Here is an 18,012-nt window from a genome sequence, read left to right on the forward strand (position 1 = left end):
GACTTTCCTGTAGCACATAGCTGTGGTTGTCAAATTATGTGTCATGGTTTGAAAAATTCACAAGGAGATGTATAATGTCAAATGTTATGTTTTATCATTTTACATGTTGGGTTTCGAAGCATTATATTAAAGAAACAGAAGACCCAGTACTAATTTCTGAACCACAGTTTTTATCACATACCTTTTGTTCTATGAATTTTTTTATTCTTTTTCATCTGACATCAGCTGATAATCTGTTAATTAAATCTGAAGTCTGTAGTTTCTTTTAATATTGTCAATTGATAGATTCTTCTGTTTCCAAACAAGGGAGAGAATGTTGTTCTCCCAAACCTTTCATTTAGATTAACATTGAACTTCATTCAGTTGGAAATATAAGTGGTCTTTTTCCTAAAATCCTCTGAGAAGACAGGGTTATACAGACTGAAAGATGTTTTAAAATGATATTTTAAAAACTACTTCCCAAGCAGTGCCAGGACAGTGGGTCACCTCGGCCTGTGCTGGGGAGGTGGCAATTCCGAAGACCTGCAGAACCCAGAGCAGAACCTCTGCCAGGGGCGAGCCTGAAGACTTCTTCTCACAGCCACTTCCTTTGACCAAGTTATCCTCAGAAAGCTATTCAAATTTCCCAGTTGCAGGAAGAAAGGTCTAACTCATTAGGACAACACACAGTTGTTGACAACTGGTCTTTAGCTATTCTTTTAGTTTCACTTCCAGATGCTTCCTTCCATTCTCCTTTTCTCTGTACAGTCTCCTTTTTTGCACACCTCTATGTTAGCATTTCATGACATTATACTTCAGCTTTTTGTTTAAACAATGTTTTGGTGTGTAGCCTTCCTCCTAGCTAGCATATAATCTTCTTAAATATCCTACTCTTTTTCGTAGCATGGGGCTGCACACACAGTGAGTACTTAATAGACACTAATTAACTGAGAAAAATGAAAAAAAGATGAACTGTTTCCAATAACAGGTCAAATTAATTTATCAGTACCTATTAACTGCTTCCAGTTTTTGTCAGAGAAACAAGAAGATAACAGATTCTAAGAGATAGGAATGAAGTAGAATGTATATTTGATGGCATTTATGAGGAGAAAAAAACTTTCTTATTCAGACAACCAGGTGCTATTCAGGAAGGATGAGTCCAGATAGGACCTTTCAGTGGTAGCCTTTAGCTTCTGGAACTAGATGAGGGCAGAGGGGCTGGCAGTATGGGCAGCCTGGATGGAAGGATTCTGAAATGCAAAGTGGGAAGGCAACCAAGGAAGCCTTTCTCAACCTCACAGTTTTATCTTCATTTAGTTCTGGTTTACCTTAAGCCTTTCTTTCTTTCTTTTTTCTTTTGCCAAGTTTTGTTTTTGGATATGGCTAGTTGGAGAGCCATAGAAGATGTGGACAGCTGCTGTTTGTGCTTTTCTGTATTCAAGTAAAGCAGCTGGAGGTCAGAGGCAAGATGACAGGATAGATGAACTGACCCTTGGATGGCTGCAAGAAGTTGGGCTGGCTGCCCTCCTCCACCTCCTGTTTCTCCTAGTAAGTTTATGCATCTATCATAGTGTGGAAACATTATAAATAACTTGTGGAAAAAAGTTGTCATGGAGGATGCTTTAATATAGGTTGAAAGCAGATATATATTGATGCTACATAGAACTGTGCAAACTAAAGCCCACTGTGGCCCAAGAAAATGCTGGACTTGGATCATACTCTAGTGCAGACATTCTTACTAGGTCTTTATTGTGAATTTGAAGTGGGGATCAGATACAGGGGTTTGGCATGCGACTGTGTGGAAGGCAGGGGTGGGGGTAAAGGCTGCATGTAGGGCACTCTGAAAATTACCAGCTGTCTCCTCATTTGAGCAGAGAACGAGCTCCTGGGGTCTAGACACCCTCCCCATGGAATTTCAGGTCTGTGGACTTCCACTGTGAGCCTTGTGGGTATGGGAGCAGCATTCCCTTGAATTTCAACCTGTGGAATCCCATTGAGATGTGGCTGGACTATTGGAGAACTAGGGTGAGGAGGAGTGGGGGACTCTGAAGACACACAGCAGAAGCCCTAAATTCCACTCCACAGGGCACAGCAGTTTAATCACTCATTGATGTGAAGGAGCAATTGAAGTCATTGGTCTTGCCAATGTGTTTCAGCCCCAGGCAAGTTCACTATGGATTCAATGTGACCAAAGAAATGACAGTTGAATGTTCTTGGGTGAAAGGGTTATACCCAAGTTCATTTCCACGGTGGCAGGTCAGTCACTAAAATCTCATTCACTCAGAAAAAGTCTGCACACAGCAACCCGGTCTCTGCCTCTGGGCCTCGCCATCTGCACAGCCATTCTCTGGGCCTCTGTCCTTGGTGCTGCCACCACTCCAGCCTCTGCTCTGCTCTCCTGCAACCTTGCAGCCCTGCCACCATGTCGTGCCCAGAGCACTGGGCGGAGCTCTTTATATAGAGTCAACAGCCATGTATTGCCCACAGGTGTGCAGTGAGCCAATCAACCACGGCAGGTGAGAATCCTGGCCACAGGAACTCTCATTTTATCCACAACTCCCCTCTGGGTGAACTACACACACACACACAAAAAAAAAAAAAAAACTGTGATAGAATAAATGTCACTTTATGTATTTTAACATATCATGTTGAGGAAAGCCTCGCAGAAGCAGAGGTAAGAGAGAAAAATGAGTAGGGAGATTTCCAAAGTATGCTACTGAGATGATCTCCTTGTGAATGTACCTATTTCAGACTCAGTTAAAGATGGAGGGAAGCAGCAGAATGGACTGAATCAGTAATTCTCAATTTTTAGGTCATCTGAATGATCTGAAGAGCTTGTGAATACACATATTGCTAGGCTCCACCCCAGAATTTCTGATCCAGAATATTTAATTCCTTTTCTGATTCTGACCTTTCTGCCTTACAGAAAAGTGATTGCTTCTAGCTGCCTTGCTTTGCAGAATGTTGTTCTTTTTCTCCAAACTTGGAACATTCCTCTGCCTTCATCACAAGGGGCTGTGGGAGGATGAATCTGGGACCCTGAGGCCCCAGCGAAAGGAGCCGAATCTGAATGAGGGACAGAGACTCAGGGAGAAAGGTCTGCTGAATGCCTACGCAGGATGAATTTCCCACAGCTGAAAAGGAAGCCAGTGTCAACTATCTGGTATTTATTTCATCTGTTTGGTATCATCTTCAGAGTCTGAGGTGCTTCTTATTAAGATTGTGTGCTTTCTTTTCTGTATTTTTTTCTGCATGATTTTCCAGACATTTTAGACTACAATGGCAAGATGAAGCACAAATTGCTGAAACAAAATGTTTTTCTCTTTTGACAGACAAATGCCTATTAAATTTATGTGGCTGGTTGCTAGAACAGGCTTCAGATTGCTGATGACTTTTTGGTTGAAGCCATCAGTCCCAGCATTATCTGCACGTACTGTGGATAGAGCTTCTCCCACTTGAAGCAGGTGGAGTCACCCGCAGGGCCACCATATTGCACAACTGCAAGCATCAATCACATTGCTGCGGCCCTAGAGAAGGAATGTTTTTCACTATCCCCTGAAAATCTAGTTATCACAATCACCTCTCCTATTCACTCCTGTTTTCTTTCAGTGTGGGTAAAATACCTTCAAATCCACTCTGATATGTCTTGCCAATGGGTTTCAGCCCCGGGCAAGTTCACTATGGATTGAGTGTGACAAAAAAAAAATGACAGTAGAACGTTTTTTGGGGGGTGAAAGGGTTTATTATCCGACTTATTCTCCTAGCAGTAGGTCAGGCACTAGCGTCTCTGCCTCTGCCCAGAGCACTGGGCCAAGCTCTCCATATAGCGCAGTAATAGCTCATTGCCTATGGGTATAGAGGCAGTAGCCTAGCAACAAGCCAGTTACATCATCAAGTGGTTTAAGATCAGTGAGGATCCTGGCCATAGGAACCCCAACTTCCCCACAGATAAGAAACTAAAGAACTAAATTACAATGAAGACCTACAGATACAGAGGAAGAAAATAGCTCAAGGTGACTAAGAATCATCTCTAATACAGGTTTCTGGTTTCACAGATGAGAAAACAAGGGTCCTACAAACATCCATTAAATACACATAACACTTCAATATACCATAATTTCAATAGCTGCATAGCGGTCCATCCTATATAGGTATTATAATTTATTTAATGAATTCCATGTTGCAAGAACTTAAGATTTTTTTTCAAATTTTCACTGTCATGGGCAATTGCCCAGACATTCATTGTAGATAGAGGTGAGACAGTGCTATTTTAATAGGTGATGGGCCACAATTCCAATACAATATCAGCAATAGAATTATAGAGTCCCACATTTAAGGTACCAGCAGTTAGTAACATATAATGCATGCATAATGTTTATTTATGTACATTTTACATAAGAATTACCCTTCATTAAGTGTTCAGTCAAAGGCAGGTCCTGTGCTAAGGGATACAGTATTTTCTGTGATCCTTGTACGTGTCCTAGGACTTAGAGCAGATGACTGTTTCCAACTGGCCAGATGAGGAAACTGAAGTTGACAGTAGCTGCAAGGCTTACCCCAGATGCACAGGTGGTAAGCAGCAAAGTCAGGTACCAACTCAAGTCCCCCTGTATTAGGGCCACTGTCATGCTGTCTCTTCTTGCCTTGAAGATAATAAAGCAGAGTGTCTAGCAGAAGAGAAATAGAAAGTACATGAAAATGAGAACAAGGTCAGGGGGAGAAAATTTATGAGGTTATTTTCTTTCTTCTTCATTTTATTTTCAAGAAAATACGGATGCCATATTAAGACATTTATAGTTTAGGTATTTTGAATACACTCAAATGAATATGAATGTTATTTAGTAAGATGCTAACAATTCATTAGGTTATAAATTTAAACCTCAAAAATGTAAATTTCAATATCAAACTCTACATTAAAGGCAAATAATTACAATTTTCGTAGATGTGAAAGTACTGGGTCAAGAAACATTCAGGAATTTCCTCAGGAATTTCCTGAATAAAATCTGAAACTGGCCACCCATCCCCACAGGGCAGAAGAGACAGGAGAGTCAGACTGCTCCGGATTGGTGGGCTGCAGGTTTAACAGGCCAAGGAACACACATACGGGGCTTGTCCTGGCTGGCCCCTAGAGGAGTAAATCTCTGCACCTGCCCACTCAGCCCTAAATGTTTACATAGAGCAGTCCCCTATTTAGTCTAGATGGTCTGAGCAATACCTCACTCTCTCAAAGCTGAATCCTTGAAACTGGCTCCTACTGCAGGTACAGTGAGCAGAATGCACAAGGACAGGGGAGGGGTGAGAACCCTGTGACCGCCCAGGTCCAGCTCGCAGGTTAACTGGTGGTCATGTCCTCTTCCAACAAGGAGATAGGTACAATTTTGATATTTGTTATACTTTTTGCCAAATTTCCCTTTAAAAAGTTTCTAATAATTTGTTTTCCTTTGAGTCTTTCTGATACTCTTGTCATGTTGGAAATTCCTCTTTTTTAAAAAATTCCTCCTAAATACCTCTTCTTTTAAATCTGTTTTAATTCTGAGCTTGTTTAACAATGGAAACTGATCTTTCTTGTTTCTAATTAGAATTTGTTCAATTAACTATGAGCTTTAACTTTTTTTTATATTTACTGCTGTTTGTTCTTTTGTAAATTTCCCATTCTTTGGTTTTGCTAAGTTTTTATTGGGGTCTTTTATACATTTTTGTCCTTATTGAGTTGTAAGAGCTTTCCTACATTGAGGATATTTAGTTTGACAAAAATATTGTAATCTCCCTAGCCCTAGGGTTTGTTGTTGACTTTTTAATTTTATTTATAGTGCTTTGTCATTTCAAAGCTTCATAATTTTATTAGTGAAGGTAATCTACCTATTCCTTTTGTGAATGCTGTTTTTGTACACATGGATAATTTCTGGTAGCTCTTTTACTGATACAGTTCAAGACTTGAGTGTATGTTAATCAACATAATTGTCTTGTGTCAGATAATGTGGGGGGGAACATTTTCTCATTAAAATGACCTGAGATTCCTTTCTGAGGTTCCTGTGTCTGCTTGTCTCAATGAGACACACTTTTATTTTATTTTTTTACAAATTCCCCAACTCACTGTTGATCCCAGCAGCATCTTTTAGTGAAGCCATGAACATTTGCTATTCTGCTGAAGCTTGCTGCCTCAAAGTCATTTTCAGATTATAAAAAAGAGGGAATTGAGTTTAATAGGCTGGACCTCTTCTTGTGAAGATCAGAGAGAAAATCTATAGCTTTTTCTGAAAGATGATCTTGCCTAAGAGAAATAATGATGGAAATAAAAGGCCTGTCTTACCATCTCCTGTGGGCCTCAGTGCATTTTAATCCTAATTACAGAAGTTGGAAAGAGCCTTCCAGAAGGAGCTGATTATAAGCACAGCTCCATATGGAGCACACTGAGGGTTACCACTGCAGCTGCTGAGCATTACAGCATTAGACTCTTACTGGAAATGTCTCTATACGAAGCATACGTTGAAACATGGTTTATTAAACTCTGCCACGGGGAAGTCCTTTGGTGTTTTTAGTACCAGGGGACATATTTTTTATGCCAGGAGCCCCTTTCTTCCTTTAAGCCTTGATGATGCATTTTTTATGCATTGATATTGCATGAAACCTTTGGAATTGTTAGACTTCCCTGCTTGTATCCCTGATAGAGGGCATGGCAATCAGTTTTAGATCTTTATCTTTGGGCAGTGGGCTTGGATTATTTTTGGCTGGGGAAAGTTAAAGACAGAAATTCAATGGCTTCTAGGCCACACATTGGGGAGGGCTGGTAAAGTGTGCCATGAGGGTGAGAGGCAAAAGGGGATTGGGGATGAGTGCAGATCTCATGCAAGTCTGTCCTGTGTAAGCTGGCATGCTATCCGGCATTCCCGGATCAGAGGGGTCAGGAGCAGGGAGGACAAATGATCTGCTTGCTATTTCAAAACTGGAAAAAGGAGTTAGTGTTGCCTTGGCAGCAAAATATGAATGTTTTAATGGTTAAGTGTTTTTCTCCCCTTCTGGGCTGTGTAACTCCGCACAATTCTGTACCAGTAACAACCAAACACAGTGGAGACCACACAAAAATAAACAAGACAGACAGGAGAAAAAAGCCCACGTCACTGAAATCTAAAGATAACCTCACATTCTATTTTAGCTAATATTTCTTATTCCCACTTTCACTCCAGTTCAACTCTCAAAAGCTCTGGAGTAATAAGTGTTAGTCAGGACTCCAAGGCAAAGCTGGGTGCAGGGGGAGAGTACGACAGCCAGCACCCTGAATACTTTGCTTCTCCCTGGCTGCTCAGTGTGCTAGCAGGTTCAAGAGGGACATAGGTGGAGAGGACGCCTCCATAGGAGGTGGACAGGCAGTGGCTAGGACCAGGCGATCAGAGGGGTTGCTGTCAGCCATCCTGGGTCTGTGGGGGAGGATATGCACAGGGGACCATTTTCTTCTTTGAGGCTTTGGGCCCTAAACCTTTGTAGTCTCTGGATGAATTTGACACCTGGGAACATCATGACTGGTTTGCTCAGATTAGACAGGCCCCAGTGGTGTGGATGATGTTTCTTCCCCTAGGCTACCTCCTCCACACTGGTCATTCTTGAACAGGAAGGGAAAACCTCCCAGGTACGGGGTGATGTCTTAATTACAGGTTGTGACAGTTCCAAGGAATCTGGAGATGCCTTGCCACACTGAGTTTACAGAGTCAAGGCTGGGAGGCATTTGAGAATGGAAGGGGCACCCAGGACCCCAAGCCGTTTTGCCTGCAGCTTGTAATACTGTGTGACATCACTGCCTTCCAAAACAGGAGAAGCTGAGCTTATGAGACGGAAGATTCAGAGGCCTTATGTTAATCAGTGGGAAAAGGATGGTGTTCTATTTTGGTGACAGGTATGTGTGGTAAGACAGGGAGATGCTTTCTTAACCAGGTAGCAAACAGCTAAGTTAACTACAGAGATTCTAGTCCAGAAATATTCTGGCCTTGAGGAGGAAGGGGTAATGGGCTTGGATAGTGAATCAGCCTTTAGGATGGAACTCAGGAGAAAGTTGTTTATTTATAAGAATCACATGGTTTTTCATATAATATCATCGGGAGACAGAAAGTGGGCAGAAACGAACTGTACAATAAATATTGAGCTGTGTATTACCAAGCTCTAGGAAGAAAAGAGAAAGACTGAGATTCAATCATTTGACAAAGATTTATAAAGCATCAACTAGGTGTCAGGCACTGCTCTAGGTGTGTGGAATATGTTAGTGAACAAAGCTGATGAAAATTTCTGTTCTTACGGAGTTAAATTCTTGTGGGTACAATATATATGTAAAAGTAAGTGAATTCTTTAATATGGTAAAGGTCAATAAATGCTATAGAAAAAAGTAGAGCAAGGCAGTGGGGTTCAGAAATGCTGGTAGAGGGCAGACCAGGGTGCCAGCATGATTGGTCTAGTGAGGGTCCTCTTACTGGCTTATAGGCAGCCACCTATCTGTATCCTTACTTGGCATAGAGAAAGTGAATTAGCTCTCTGGTCTCTTCTTGTAAGGGCACTAGTCCCATCATGAGGACTCTACCCGCATGACCTCATCCAAACCCAATTTCCCCCCAAAGGCCCCACTTCCAAATACCATCATTTTGGTTTTAGGTTTCAACATATGAATTTTGGGAGGACACACACATCTAGTCCATAGCAGGGGTGAGAGTAGTCCTATTTTTGGATAAAGACCTGATTTCTCATTTAAATTGGGAAGTAGAATCGCCATGATTCCAGAAGTCAATAAAGAAGGTGGTCTCTTTAGCATGTATAGTGGTACACCATTTGGATGACTCATCCCACTGGCAGTCTGTCTTTCATGTGAGCTATTTGAATGTGAAAGGCTTGAACCACCTGCTGGCTTGCTGAATCCCACCCTGCTACTCCCCTCATTGTGCCACCTGAGTATATATTGGGGAACTGTGTCTGGACCCCATCTTCTGTGTCTCAGCATTATTTATTTGAAATCACAAAGATATTGGATCCCTCCTAAATCTACCAAGCCAGAACCAATGAGCACAAGGCCCAGTTTAACAAAGTCCTTAGACAATCCTGATGCACATTCAGGTTTAGGGAACATCAGCTTTTATTGGTGTGGTCTTGAAGCAAATGTCATTGAAATAATATCCTGAACCATTTCAGAAGCTTCTGGAAACAGTATCAAAGAAACATTTTTCAGGATATTCAAGGAAACCAATTAGAGAAATGGCAAGGACTGGAGAAGTAGCTCAGAGAGATACATTTTTAGTGAGTCAGAGATCCTGGGTATGCCTTAATACCAAGGACTGTGTGGACAACATTCATTTAAATGTTATTTGTATTCTGTAATTGATTTAATCCATTAAAATTTGTTCCTGTGTCTTTGGAAACTTAAATATTGAACTACTAAGTAAAAACTATGAGTCCTTGAAGGAACAAAACAGCAGCAGAATCGTAGAACCTAAGAATGGACTAACAGTTACCAAAGGGAAAGGGACTGGGGAGAAAGGGAGGGAAGGGAGGGATAAGGGTTGGGAAAAAGAAAGGGGACATTATGATTAGCATGTATAATGTGGGGGGGGCATGGGGAGGGCTGTGCAACACAGAGAAGACAAGTAGTGATTCTACAGCATCTTACTATGCTGATGGACAGTGACTGTAATGGGGTTGGGGGGGATTTGGTGAAGAGGGGACCCTAGTAAACATAATATTCTTCATGTAATTGTAGATAAATGACAACAAAATTAATTAATTAATTTAAAAAAATATGAGTCTTACAAAAATGGATATTATGTTGGAATAAAAGACTAGAAGAAATTATACAGTACTTAATAAAAATATTCTATGTAACTTGCTAACTTAAAACTTCTTAAAAAGACTGTTTAAAGATATCTTTGATATGACTTCCATAATATAAAAAACTAGTTAAGCATTACGTGTAGTTTTAAAAGTAGATCTTTGAGAAATAAATTTCTAAAATATTCAGTGATATTTTGTTTTAAGTTCATTTGAACAAATATGAGATCACCATTAGCGAGGGTTCTTCAGAGAAACAGAATCAGTAGTGTGTTTATTTGTTTGTTTTTGCTTGTTTATTAATTATGAGGAATTGGTTTATGCAATTACGGAGGCTGAGAAATTTCACAATCTGCCATCTGCAGGCTGGAAACTCAGCAAAGCCAGTGGTATAATTCAATCTGAAGTTCTAAGTCCAAAGGCCTGAGAAATAGGGGAGCCAATGGTTTAACTCCCAGTTTGAGGACAGAAGATTAACTGTTTCAGCTCAGCAGTAAGACAGGAAAAAGGGATAATTTGCTCCTTTCTTTGCCTTTTGGTATATCCAGCTGCCAACATATTGGAAGATGGCCACACACACTGGGCAATCTGCTTTACTGAGTCCATCAATTCAAGTGCTAATCTCATCTGGAAACACCACAGAAATGTTGAATCTGGGCTCCCCATGGCCATCAGGGTGACACATAAAATTAACCATCACAATCATGCTTGTGAAAAACCTCTTTGAAACATTTTATTCTTTGGATTATATGCTCAATATATTTCAAATGAGAGGACATAGGAAGAAAACAAACTTTCTCATCAAAGGTACTAAAACATTCATTTGTGCATATCCAAATCATATACTAAATAAATAGACTAACTAACTAGAGAATGATTAATTTTCACTAGGGTAGTTATTTCTATTTTAATAAGGACCTTACATTGGCATTGACTAGTATCATTGACAATAACATTCATTGAAAGTCATGACTTTGTAACAGTATAGACACTATCAGTAGTGTAGCTGTCAACTTAATTTGTCCAGTTGCTTTCTCAAACAACCAAAAAACCGAATAGAAAGGTCTATAGTTTAGCTAACTATAATTGCTATACCAAAAAAAAACAAAAAGCAAAGTAAAATCTAGTGGTTGTACAGAGAAGACAAGTAGTGATTTTATAGCATCTTACTACACTGATGGACAGTGACTGTGAAGGGGGGATCCTAGTAAACATAATGTTCTTCATGTAATTGTAGATTAATGATACCAAAATAAAAAATAAAAAATAAAAAATAAAAAAAATCTAGTGGTTGTGTTAGGAAGGAACTCTCGGTTGAGTGATTCAGGGAAGTCCTAGTGAAACCAAAGGCAAGAAAGCAGACAAGTTTATTACTCTCTGTTATAGAGAGAGCCTCAACCTAGTGTCAGGCAGGCCCTGAATATTTGGGGAAAGTTCTTTTTTATGGGATTTGTCAGTTTTTTTTAGGAGAGGTATTGTTATGTAAACAAATGTTGATTGACAGGCTGGCAAGGATGTAAACTAATTACAACTGCGCATGCTCTTTCCCAAAATTCTCTCTGCCCCCCAAGAGGGGCAGAATGGGCAATACAGATTTATTTTAATGACTTCATAATGAGGGAAGGTTACTTCAGTTCACCCCAGGATCATGTCCAGGTGGAGTCAAGCTTGTGGAATTTCTCCAGTTTTACTCCTCCTGCTAGGGATTTTCTCATTGATGGAAGCTATCTGTAGTCTCAACTCACTAGTCTCAATTTCTCTGTGGTCACCCCAACCTCTCCTCCCACTTACCTCTAGCTTCCTGCCTAACAGTTGAGCCAAATAGATGTTTCTGCTCCTGTAAAAGTCAAGTGTGTGTTTCCATGGTCAGGAGGCAGCTTTCCCCAAGGGGTGAGTCAGGGATTAAGGCTCCTACAGTCTTGAAGTCTCAACATCTTGCAGGGTCTTAGGCTTTCATCTGTTTGCTGTAGGAAGTACAGGCAGTATAGAAGGGTCATCTGCTTCTGTCAGAAATAGCCCCACCTGGCTGAGGCTGGTGCACATTCATGGACAAGATCTTACCATGGAGTCACAACTACTCTGTGTACACTTGCACACCAGTCCCTCAATCCCAACTCTTCACTTTTAGAAAGGAGAGCCTGGATGATGTTCGAATCTAGTTTCTCTGCTGCTTCCTGACTCCAGCTAGCCTGTCAATACTAAATCAGAGCATTTGTCATAGAGCATACCTTCTATCCTGGACCTAGTGTAGTGCACGTTGTCAGTATGAATGATCATACTCCTGAGGAAGACTTATGGATGTTTTGCCTGGGAAGAAAGAAAGGAAAATAAACTGAAAACTCTTCAGTAACAATTCTAATTTCAAATGTGACTAAGTGGTATAGATTTCATTTTGTTTTTAAGGAGTGAAGTTGTTTTGTTTCATTCTTTTTTTTCCTGGTTTACACCAAGTGATTATATGTATTTATCCACCATACATATTGCATATATATGTGTACATGTATATATATACATACATATATATATACACACACATGAGTCTTAAGGACCAACTAAGGAATAATAGATATTGTGTATAAAAAATTTAAATATTTCATAATGAATAATGCTAATTAAAATTGCACACACATAATAGTTCATTACAGTTTTTCTGGGTCTTGGGGACACAATTTGAAAAGAGAATCTGTGTTTTTCCATTGCCATTTGTAGCCATATTAGTAACATCTAGCTTTTATTTTTTCATAGTAGATTTCAAAGTTTTCTGGCAATCAGATAGATTCACAGAGCTTTTGTTACCTGCTTCCTATATGCCATAGGTTAGGGGGGTCTCACTCCTTTGAAATCAGTTCCCACAATAAGGATGGCAAGAGTCTGGCATTTATGGATTTATAGACAGTGAAAGTCCATGAGTTGTTGAAAATGGGAATTAGAAAGTCATATGGCATAAATCAAATATGTTGACATTTTTAATTGCCCACATGCAATTGTCATGTTTATATTCAGGGCAGGAATATATTTCAGAGCTATCCACTAATTAAAAATTATCCAATCATTGGTGGTGGTTACATGAGTGTATATACATGTCAAAATTCATAAAGGTGCACACTAAGATTTGTGCACTTTATTGTATGCATCTTATTTTTAAAAACCAAAAAATTATCTCATTATATTTTATATTCATAATACCATATACACACTTATAATACCAGAAATATGACAGCTTTGAAATCTGGGTGACACCCAAATCACTTATTATTTTAGAGAAGCTGGAACACAGACAGAGCCATGAGACATTCACGACTTCTGAAAATCAGACTGGGATTTCCCCTGTATGGGCACTTTGGACTCTTTTTCGACTTCTCAGACCATTTTAGTGGTCATTTTGTCTCTAATTTTCAATATTGAAACTTGTATTTGCCTTTCAAATCTAAACCAGGCTTTTAAAAAGAAAATAATAAAAGGTAAAAACCCCAAGAACTTTTTTATGATAATGAAAGAGAACTATTTCTCTTCTGGAATGTTGGAAAAAATGCTAGAAAGAAAAAAAGGGTATCATATAAGTGATTTAGTTTGGAATTTTTTGGTTTTAGTACCTGTGGGCAATGATTATTTCCATCTAGGGAAGTAATACATATTTCATTGTTCACTGTTTAAAAAAAGCTACTATGACTGAGGTGAACATTTTCTTAATTTAGAAACACCCGACAGTCAGAGTGGGTCTCAGGTTCACACGGTCAGTTACATTTCCTAAGATTATGGAAGAGAATCTAAAGACAGGAAGTGATGAGAACAAAAGATACCTTAAAAGAGTTTGCTGAGATTTTGTGAATATTTACAAAATATAGACTCTATTGATGTCAGATGTCAAAACTGCATACTATATAACAATTATATTACACTTTATAATCTGTTTATGTAATTTTATTATGTCTTTTTAAATTTAAAAACCTGATTACATGTTTCCTAACAGGTATGAGCAGGAAGGGATAGACAGAGCCTTCCCATTCAGGAGTAAGGACCAGGTAAAGCAGCTTTGAAAAGCCCCAGGAAGGCTGACACAAATAGAGGCAGGGTTAGGCGTAGAAGTATTTGGGTATTCTGGAGCTGGGATTAGGAAAGCCGGGAGGGGTAAGGGAGTAGAGATTGTGTGTGGAAGGGCTGGCATTCCTGGGAGGGTGACCCAGAGGGAGGATCCTGCTGAGGCTCTCGGATCTGCCCATGGAGACTTCACTCCCATCAACAGTTTCTCCAGTTATATTTTTGCACAAGATCCTGAGTGGCCACAGCATCCAATTGTACCAACTGGGATTCAAGATGGCAGAGCAGTGGTCATATCTGGGGATTTCCTGTAAATGAATAGTGATAGTTTGTCTCTGCAGGAGAGGTCACTTCCATTAGTGAATCTTTTAACAAGGGACTTCACATGTTACAAGATGTATGAATATATGATGTGGATAATAGAAAGAGGTTAAAGTCAGGTCAGTGAGAACTAGCACAACTGAGAAAAGCTTTATAGTGGGACTTAGGTCTCCAGATTTTGAAGGATGGCAGAATCTGCATAGCTGAAAGGGCAAAGAGGGGGCAAGGCCAAACTGGAAGATCAGAGGGGCAACAAAGAAAAGGCACAGAACAAATAGGTTGCATGAAGTATGGAAAATCATACTTTCTAAGAAATAGGATAGTGTGTGCTCAACAAGCACATCTTGGATTAGAAATGACTCAACAAGCACATCTTGGGTTAGAAATGACTCATTAGGTGCCAGTTAGCAACCTCTGAGGCAGGAGTGGAATGTAGGTTGCAGTTTTGTTTATTCTTTCCATATATGTTAACATTTACAAGGTTGAATTTGTGCACACATGGGGAAACCAATAGTAATGATTAGAGAAAATTATAAAGAAGAATTAGAGACTCTTCAAAATTCAGTATGTATTTTTCTTTTTAAGCAAGAACTATCCAAAAGATATTTAATTTTTTAATATAAAAATTCAGGAGTATTTGAACACAAATCACTGTGTTGCTTTAATATATATAGCTGATTTATGAAGCCATATAACTTCCTCTTGAGAAATAATGTAAATGAAATACAGTTTCTTTAAAATGTCCTAATTCCCTTGCTAGATTGTAAATTTCTTTAGAGAGGGACCTGTCTGATTCATTTTTGTTTCCTTCAGAACATTAGCATATAGAAGTTATTCGATAAATGTATGCTTGGTGGTGATTAGATTAACAATAGCTTTAAAACTTGATAAATTAGTAAAAGATTTGAATTGAGGCACTGGGAAGGAAGTCCCCTGATTATAAATAATAATGATGATGAATACTAGACATTTTGGGGAGGAATCGTACTTTATAACTTTGAGTAACAGGTGGAACACAAGCAAAAGATATAGAAAATATCAGGATGAAGTTAATGGAAGAACTTTGAGGAGCAGTTTGCTCAAAAAGGTGAGGGATAGATGAAATCACATACCTGTATGAATTTTAGAGAGAAAGTAACAAAGGTAGAAAGAAAAAAAATCAGATAAAAGGGTAGCAATCATAGGATATGTCTAGAATGATGGGAAGAAAGGTTATTGTTACTTACAAAAGTGTGATTCCTTGATTAGGTAAAATAGAGAAGAAATCAAGTTAAGTTGATTTTTATTATAATTATGTTAAAACTTTTAGAGCTCAGTTTAATTTATATGCGTACATGCACACACATACCTATGTAATTTGTATTAGATATACGATTCATATTATGTAAATAATTGAGAAATAAGCTTCAGTTAATACTTAGTGCTAAAACAATTATGTTTGCTTTGGAGAGATCAGAACTGTCCATTTTTCCCTTACATAAAAACTGTAAAGTATCTATTGCTTTTTCTCTCTCAGATTCACTCTGGTCTCACAGAATATGTATTTTCAGGGTTTTTTCCTACTGAACATCCCTGGATAGCTTGAATTTTCATTTTTTTATCTTTGTCGACATTTTTATTTCCCAGTGGACATTTCTGCAGAACCCATTTTCACTTCTATGTGATCAGAAGAACTCTACTGGTCAGGTTCAATACCATCTTTGGTGTAATTTCAGGAGGAAATTACAGGGAGCTTTTCAGGTCCCCCACTTTCTTGGAGGGGAAATATTAACATCCTCACCTCTTGCTCCCAATATAAGATTCTGGGTAGGAGTAAATTACTCATTCTCTGACAGGGCATTAACTCTTTAAACCTCTCTAGTTACTTGGTAAATTACCTCTTCCACTGCCCAAAACAGTGCTCAGAGATTTCAAGGAATGAATGCTTCAAAAGTAGAAAAATGCCAAGAAACCCATTATACAAGTAGTTACCTTCAGATTTTATTTTAGGTAAAGGTTATTTAGTGTGTCTATACATACACACATGTGTAGGTGTTATGAATGTATGTATGCACTTATATTTATATAAAAGGATATTGGAGATTTCATCTGTAAATTTGAACTAATATTAGTTATGCTCTGGGTTTTCCTGCTGTAATAGAAATCGAACATAATAGTGAAACAAGATCAGAGTTTCTCAGTCTTGGCACTGCTGATATTTTGGACCTTATAATTCTTGATATTGGGCATTGCCTTGTAGATGTAGGATGCTTAGCAGTAACCCTGGGCTTGGCACACAGATGCCAGAAGCAACCATACCTTCCTGGTTATGACAACCAAAAATGTCTCCTGACATTGCTAAATGTCCCCTGGGGGGCCAAGTTGTTCCCTGTTAGAAATGTGTGTCTCATACATGGAAAGCACAAACTGGCACAATGGCTTTGCTCTGAATTAGGAGCTCAGACTGCTTCCTCTGCTGTCTCTGGGACCTGTCCTCATCATATGGGCCCATAGACTGGTCACTCAAGTATCCTGATTCTAGGAGGACAAGGACAATGGTGCTGGTAAACTGACTCTCTGAAAAAGGAGATTCCTTTTGGGTAGGGGGAAGTTCTGACTTGTGTTTGTGGATTTCCATGCTATAAATATTCCTGCCAAAGCTCATATAAAACTACCAACAGTTTAACAACTGGCTTGCAAAATTCCTGAATATGTAACAGTCACCTTTTGTAAGGCACTGTTAATGGGCAGCAGCATGTACCACAGACAGAAAAAGGAAAAGAGGAAAGGGAAGGTATAGCTTTCTGTTTAAGGGTAAATTGAGGTTTCAGGTCTGTTAACTTCAAGAGAACAGAACTGAGTCACATGTCCACCCTAGCTGCAAGGGAGGCAGGAATGCTGTGTATATTCTGGTCAGCAGATATCCAGCCAAAGAATCAGGGAATCTTGTACTAGGGGACAGAGAGAGAGAATGTCTATTGCAGGAAAACCATCAGTCCCAGCCATAGTATCACTTAAAAATTGGCCAGAAATCTGAACAAATTTTATCTAAGAGAAATTTAGAAATCTTAGCATTTACAATGTAATAAAGAAGAGATACATCACAGACTTTGTCCAATGGTCAAAGATTCCCCATGCAGCTAACACCAGAGGATGTTGGATGGTTGTTCTTGCAATTTCTTAAACTGAAGATAAATAAATTGGAGAATTTTGGAATTAGAAGTGATTAACATGATACCCATAGTAATTATAATAGATACATATAATACCATGTGCCAGTCACTGCCTAAATATTTTACATATTTTTGGAATCATTTAATCTTCACAACATCCCTATGTAGTAGGTACCACTATCATTTTTATTTTTCAATGAGGAAATTGAGGCACCAATAGTTTAAGTTACTTGCCCAATGACACACAGCAAGTAAGAAGTGGGGCCAGGATTCTTAGACACTGTCTCGTCTAATCTTTTCTGTGCATTCATCTGCATTTCCTTCTATAGCTCCTCCAGGATAGAGTTGCTAGATGGGTAAAGACCACATTTCTGATTCCTTTGCAGCTGAGGTTCTTTGCAGCTGTAGGCTCTGTCTTACAAATCATCAGTTTCACAGATGTGAAGCAGCAGTGTCATCAGTTAAGAGCAGCTATTTCCTGGCCATATCTCAGATGGTGTGCCCTTAATATCAAAAATCCAGTGGCAGTGGCAGCTCTTCTAGATCTTTAAGATATTTGTAAAAATGACAATATCTGTATTAAATTCCTAGAGTGTTTCATTTCCTGCACTAGATTTTTGCTGATGACAAAATTGAAGATGAAATAGAATAAATATGACTGTTCCAAAGTCATAAAAAGCTAGGTCTTAGAATTAAACTGTTTCAGCCTGGTAAGGGTTTCAAT

At 39.0% G+C, this 18,012-nt stretch overlaps 1 protein-coding gene across 30 annotated transcripts in view; it reads right to left on the minus strand.

Annotated features, from left to right (window-relative positions):
- Nucleotides 1–4,187: 4,187 nt before the first annotated feature.
- The window catches only part of LOC118968312 (uncharacterized), a 78,825-nt gene continuing 65,000 nt past the window's right edge, over nucleotides 4,188–18,012 (minus strand). For 14 of the 30 annotated variants that reach the window (XR_012128231.1, XR_012128232.1, XR_012128226.1 and 11 more), the window contains 3 exons: nucleotides 17,225–17,300; nucleotides 12,006–12,084; nucleotides 4,188–4,646 (listed from right to left, as the gene is read on the minus strand). Coding sequence is in view for 8 of the 30 variants with exons in the window: in XM_073229627.1 (XP_073085728.1) it covers nucleotides 4,399–4,646 (248 nt within the window). In the remaining 22 variants the exon portion in view is untranslated. Of the gene's footprint in view, nucleotides 4,647–11,568; nucleotides 11,742–12,005; nucleotides 12,085–17,224; nucleotides 17,301–18,012 lie in introns of all 30 variants that reach the window. The other 16 variants (XR_012128240.1, XM_073229627.1, XM_073229625.1 and 13 more) reach the window with 3 other exon arrangements.

This window comes from Manis javanica, chromosome 2 (genome assembly GCF_040802235.1).
Source record: "Manis javanica isolate MJ-LG chromosome 2, MJ_LKY, whole genome shotgun sequence".
NCBI classification, from domain to species: Eukaryota; Metazoa; Chordata; class Mammalia; order Pholidota; family Manidae; genus Manis; species Manis javanica.